A 4606-nucleotide genomic window follows, 5' to 3' on the forward strand; every position below is an offset into this window, starting at 1 on the left:
TACGTTTTAATTTCCCCAGAACCTCAAAAGAATAGGTCTGGGGGACCCCCGGAGCCCCACCTCCCCCAGTCCCAGCCCCTATTCAGGGAGACATCTTCCCTGCACCCTCTCCTTCCAGCACCCCCGCTTGGCGGAAGGGAAAGGGACTTCGGGCTTTCCGGGGTTGGGTGGGGGACACCTCGCGACCCCTCTCCCCCCGTCCCAGCCTCGGAAGGGTGTGTTTTTGGTGCAGGAGGAGCTGGGGGAGGAGCCACCGTGACTCGGGCCCCGCCCACTCGGGGCCGGCTCCAGGGCGGGTCCGGGTCGCTGGGGGAGGAGAGCACCCGCCCCTCCCGACCCCCCATCCCCTACTAACCCAGCTTGATCCAGCTCAGCCCCGGGTGTTTGCAGCAGCTCGTTCCGTAAGTCCAGCCATCTGTTACCTGCGCTGCTTTCTGGGGACAGAGAGTCCCCGTCGGGCCGGCCCGGAGACCCGGGGAGTGTGCTCCCGGGAGTCTGCGGGATGCTGTGAGCCCCCGGCAATGGCTGCCTCCCGGGGAACCTCCACACGCCGCCAGGTAAGGTCCTGCGGGAAAGGGAAGACCACCCCTCTCCTTGACTCTCGCTGGGATCCTCCCAGCGAACGCTGCTGCCCTCTTAGGGCCCCGGCCCACAACTTGTCTTCTCATAAGGTGGGTGGGGTGCTGGGACCCCACCCTGGGATACAGGGAGACACTGCTACCCTCCATTCTGTGTTCTAGATGGCACCCGCGTGAGGCGGAGCGACGGGTCTTCTTGCCACCCCGGGCTGGAAGAGGAAGAGCGGCCGTTGTGCCGGGGAGGGCCGGACATGTCGGAGGCATCGTCCTGCCCTGGCAGCGAGACCCCTGCCCCAGGCTGCAGTCTGGGGGCCTTGTACTGGGCCTGTGTCCGCAATGATCCTGTCCAGCTCCAAGCGGCATTGGATGGTGGGGTCTCCCCGGAGGAGGCCGTCCAGGTGGATGGCAATGGGAGGGTGAGCCACCCCAGGTGCTCCCCAGGGCAGCTGGTGCAACTCTGAGTCCCCAGCGCCTCTCATTCAGTGCCTGCATCCTTGGGAGGGAGGGAGGGAGCCAGGGTGCGTCTTCCTGGAGGCTGGGACATCTCTGGGAATGGTGTGGATTTAGAGGGCACAGGGGCCCCAAGGAGATCCTGGAAAAGAGAGCAGGAGCTGAGCTGCCCCTCCCCCAGACAGGTCTTATGGTCGCCTGCTACCGCGGTTTTGAGAATGTTGTGGCCTTGCTCAGCCGCTGCCCTTTCCTCGATGTGAACCAGCAGGATAAGGAAGGGGACACAGCCCTCATGCTGGCTGTCCAAGCAGGTGACAGACTGTTGACCTTACCTCCTACCATTCCCGCCCCCCCCCCCCTTCAGATGGAGCCACAACCCCACACTTTTTGTATAAGGTTCTCCCACCATGGACACTGTTGTGCTTGGTGGAGGGTGTGTTTGGGGCGTCATCACTCTCTTTCCGGGACAGCTAAGCTCTGTCCTTGGTGCCTCGCAGGTCATGTGCCTCTGGTGAGTCTCCTGCTCAACTACTACCCAGGCCTGGACCTGGAGCGCCGGGACCAGCGGGGGCTAACGGCACTGATGAAGGCCGCCATTCGGAACCGTTCGGAATGTGTGGCGGCCCTCCTCCTGGCAGGTGCGTGGGGTCTGGACCGGGATTTGTGACCTCCGGTCCCTCCCCAAGCTCTCCAGCCTGACACTAAGTCAGCTGTATAGTCGCAGAGAGAAGTGGAGATGGAGGATCAATCTAGGCCAACTTCCTGGAGGAGGGGAGTGTGCTTGAGCTTCTCACAATCAACAAAGTCTAGCTCTTGGATAGCTCTATTTCCATGGTGAATGTTGGTCTAGGGAGGATAACCTAGACCAGCTGGAAAAACAAGAAAGGCTGCTATCTGGAACCAGACTTGGGTTCTGGTCCGGGCTCTGTCACTAGCTGAGTGACCCGGGACAGATGGCTTCCCTCTCTGGGCCTTACCAGTATAATGAAGGTGTTGGCTTTCTCTGGGATGCCTTCCATCTCTGACAAGGCAGGGTTCCAGGGACACGATGATGTGTAGCTGGGGCATGTGGCTGCGTGGGGTTGTTCTGGAGTGAAGTTCACACTGTTCGTGCGGTCTTGGGCCTTCACTCTTCCTGAGGTGGGGCTGCCCTCTGTGTATCACCCTGGGGGACCCCTGCCTCCAGCTCTTCCCTTCCCCAAGCCATCTAACTGTGTCTGGGGTGCGAAAGGAGGAAACTCCACACCCCTCTTTTGTCCCAAGTTGACTGCTCTCCCCCACCTGGATTCGAGGGGTGTGCTGATGAACAGAAGAATGGGGAGTGGGAACCAGCAGGGCCCCACTCCACCTGCCCAGAAGGTGCAGCTCGGGCCTCCCCCTGTCCTGAGCAACCTGCACACCACCCCTTTATTGGCTCAGGAGATCTCTAGTCTTTTTTTTTTTTTTTTTTTTTTTTTTTACATTTATTTATTTTTGAGACACAGAGAGAGACAGAGCATAAGTGGGGGAGGGGCAGAGAGAGAAAGAGACAAAGAATCCAAAGCAGGATCCGGGCTCTGAGCTGTCAGCACAGAGCCCGACGCGGGGCTTGAACTCACAAACCATGAGATCATGACCTGAGCTGAAGTCAGATGCCTAACTGACTGAGCCACCCAGGCACCCCAGGAGATCTTATTCTATTCCAGGTTCGGAGACCCCCAACAGGTCCCTCTGAAGTCTTTTCCCCTCTCTGGACTTCAGTTTTCTTCTTTAGTCTTTTTTTTTTTTTTTAAGTTTATTTATTTATTTTGAGAGAGAGAGACAGGGAAAGAGAGAGAGAGAGAGAGAGCATGAGCAGGGGAGGGACAGAATGAGAGAGAGAGAGAGAGAGGGAGAGACAGAATCCCAAGCGGCCTCTGCGCTGTCAGCATGGAGCCCCAACTGGGGGCTCCATCCCATGAACCGCAAGATGGCGACCTGAGCCAAAATCCAGTTAAGCTGGACGCTTAACTGACTGAGCCACCCAGGGTCCCTGCATGTCCCACGCAGCCACATGCCCCAACTACACATCATCGTGTCCCTGGAACCCTGCCTTGTCAGAGATGGAAGGCATCCCAGAGAAAGCCAACACCTTCATTATACTGGGAAGTTGGGATCCGGGACTGGTACTGTCCCTAGGCTATAGCCACTGATGGCTCCCGGATTCCAGCTGCGACGGGGTGGGACTCTGGTTTTTCATCTGACCCCAATCAGACCTGCTGCTAAAGAGTCTGCCCTTCTGCAACTCACCAATCCCTGTCCCATCGCACGCCACTCCTGTGCCCCCTCCCAGGTGCTGAGCTGACAGCGGTGGATCCTGTCCGGGGCAAGACGGCCCTAGAGTGGGCAGTGCTGACTGACAGCTTCGACACCGTGCAAAGGATCCGGAAGCTGCTACGGCGCCCCCAGATAGAACAGCTCAGCCAGCATTACCAGCCCGAGTGGCCAGCCCTGCCTGGGCTCGTGGCCCAGGCCCAGGCCCAGGCCCAGGCTGCCCCATCTCTTCTAGAGCGACTCCAGGCCACCTTGAGCCTCCCCTTTGCCCGGTTTCCTCAGGAGGGGGGTGTCCTGGACCACCTTGTGACCATCACGACCAGCCTGGCCAGTCCCTTCCTCACCACTGCCTGCCACACCCTGTGCCCTGAGCACCCACCTGCACTGGGCACCCGAAGCAAGTCTGTGCCAGAGCTGCTAGGCACTGCCCCTCCCCCGCCCCCAGATCCCCAGCCCCCCCAGGTGGCCCCTGGCCCCCGGGCCCTCATCCCCTACCAGAGCCCTCAGGGCGTGTTGAGTATGTGCCCTCAGTGGCTACAGCCCAGGGACAATAGCAGCCCCAGGCCCCAAGCCCCCAAGATCCGCCTCTCCAAGGCACCCTCATCGCCCAGACAGCACAAGCCAGAGTCCAGGCCTGGAGAGAATCGAAGGTTGGCCCTTCCTATCTGGAGATATCAGGAGCTCAGGATGGAGAGGAGGAAGCAGGAGGAGGAGGCCAGGCAGGCACAAAGTCAGGGAAAGATGGGCTAGGCCAGGCTGGGAGCAGGTGATCAGGTCCCTCCCTAAGGCTCCTTTGCCCTCTGGAGCCCCTTCTGCTCTCCCATCCAGATCTGTACAAATGATTCTACTCTAATCTACTCAGGAGGTTGTCCACACAGCGCTGTTTGTGATACTAAGAGTGGAAACAACCTAAGTGTCCATCAGCAGGGGACTAGCTAAATTGCTTATGGCTGTGATAAGTATACATCCATATGATGTATTTTATACAGTGGTAAAACAAGTAAGGAAGCTCTTTACGTTCTGATATGAAACTATCTCTAAGAGGTATTAAGTGAAAGTCATCAAGGGGTGGAACAGCATGTATGGCATGCTACTACTCGTCCATGTAAAATCTACACCAAGATAAACTTGACCAATACAAATATATAGGGAGTACCAAGATGTATTTAAGTACTTGATGAATGAAGGATCAAAGGAGGAAACGAAAAACCATTACTGACAGTGGAAATACGAATCCCGGAATGAGATTGAAAAGTTAGGTACAAAAAAGTTAATTCCTGGGGCGC

At 57.7% G+C, this 4606-nt stretch overlaps 1 protein-coding gene across 2 annotated transcripts; it reads left to right on the plus strand.

Moving 5' to 3' along the window:
- Positions 1-261: 261 nt before the first annotated feature.
- Positions 262-4381, plus strand: ANKRD33 (ankyrin repeat domain 33). Of its 2 annotated transcripts, XM_043563965.1 has the most exons (5): positions 262-557; positions 741-994; positions 1210-1339; positions 1526-1666; positions 3340-4381. In XM_043563965.1, the coding sequence occupies exons 2-5, from the start codon at positions 830-832 to the stop codon at positions 4068-4070; spliced, it is 1167 nt and encodes a 388-aa protein (XP_043419900.1). In that variant the 5' UTR covers positions 262-557; positions 741-829; the 3' UTR covers positions 4071-4381. The 2 variants fall into 2 exon arrangements, with proteins under 2 accessions (XP_043419900.1, XP_043419901.1); XM_043563966.1 differs by lacking the exon at positions 262-557 and having other exon boundaries at positions 879-994; positions 1214-1339.
- The last annotated feature ends 225 nt before the right edge of the window (positions 4382-4606 follow it).

The sequence above is a fragment of the Prionailurus bengalensis genome, chromosome B4 (assembly GCF_016509475.1).
Source record: "Prionailurus bengalensis isolate Pbe53 chromosome B4, Fcat_Pben_1.1_paternal_pri, whole genome shotgun sequence".
Lineage (NCBI taxonomy): Eukaryota > Metazoa > Chordata > Mammalia > Carnivora > Felidae > Prionailurus > Prionailurus bengalensis.

Excerpts from the sequence above, each read along its gene's own strand:
- ANKRD33 (XM_043563965.1), top strand. The coding sequence starts at position 830 with ATGTCGGAGGCATCGTCCTGCCCTGGCAGCGAGACCCCTGCCCCAGGC. Across the intron at positions 1,340-1,525 it reads CATGCTGGCTGTCCAAGCAG|GTCATGTGCCTCTGGTGAGT; the intron begins GTGACAGACTGT and ends GGTGCCTCGCAG. Across the intron at positions 1,667-3,339 it reads GGCGGCCCTCCTCCTGGCAG|GTGCTGAGCTGACAGCGGTG; the intron begins GTGCGTGGGGTC and ends GCCCCCTCCCAG.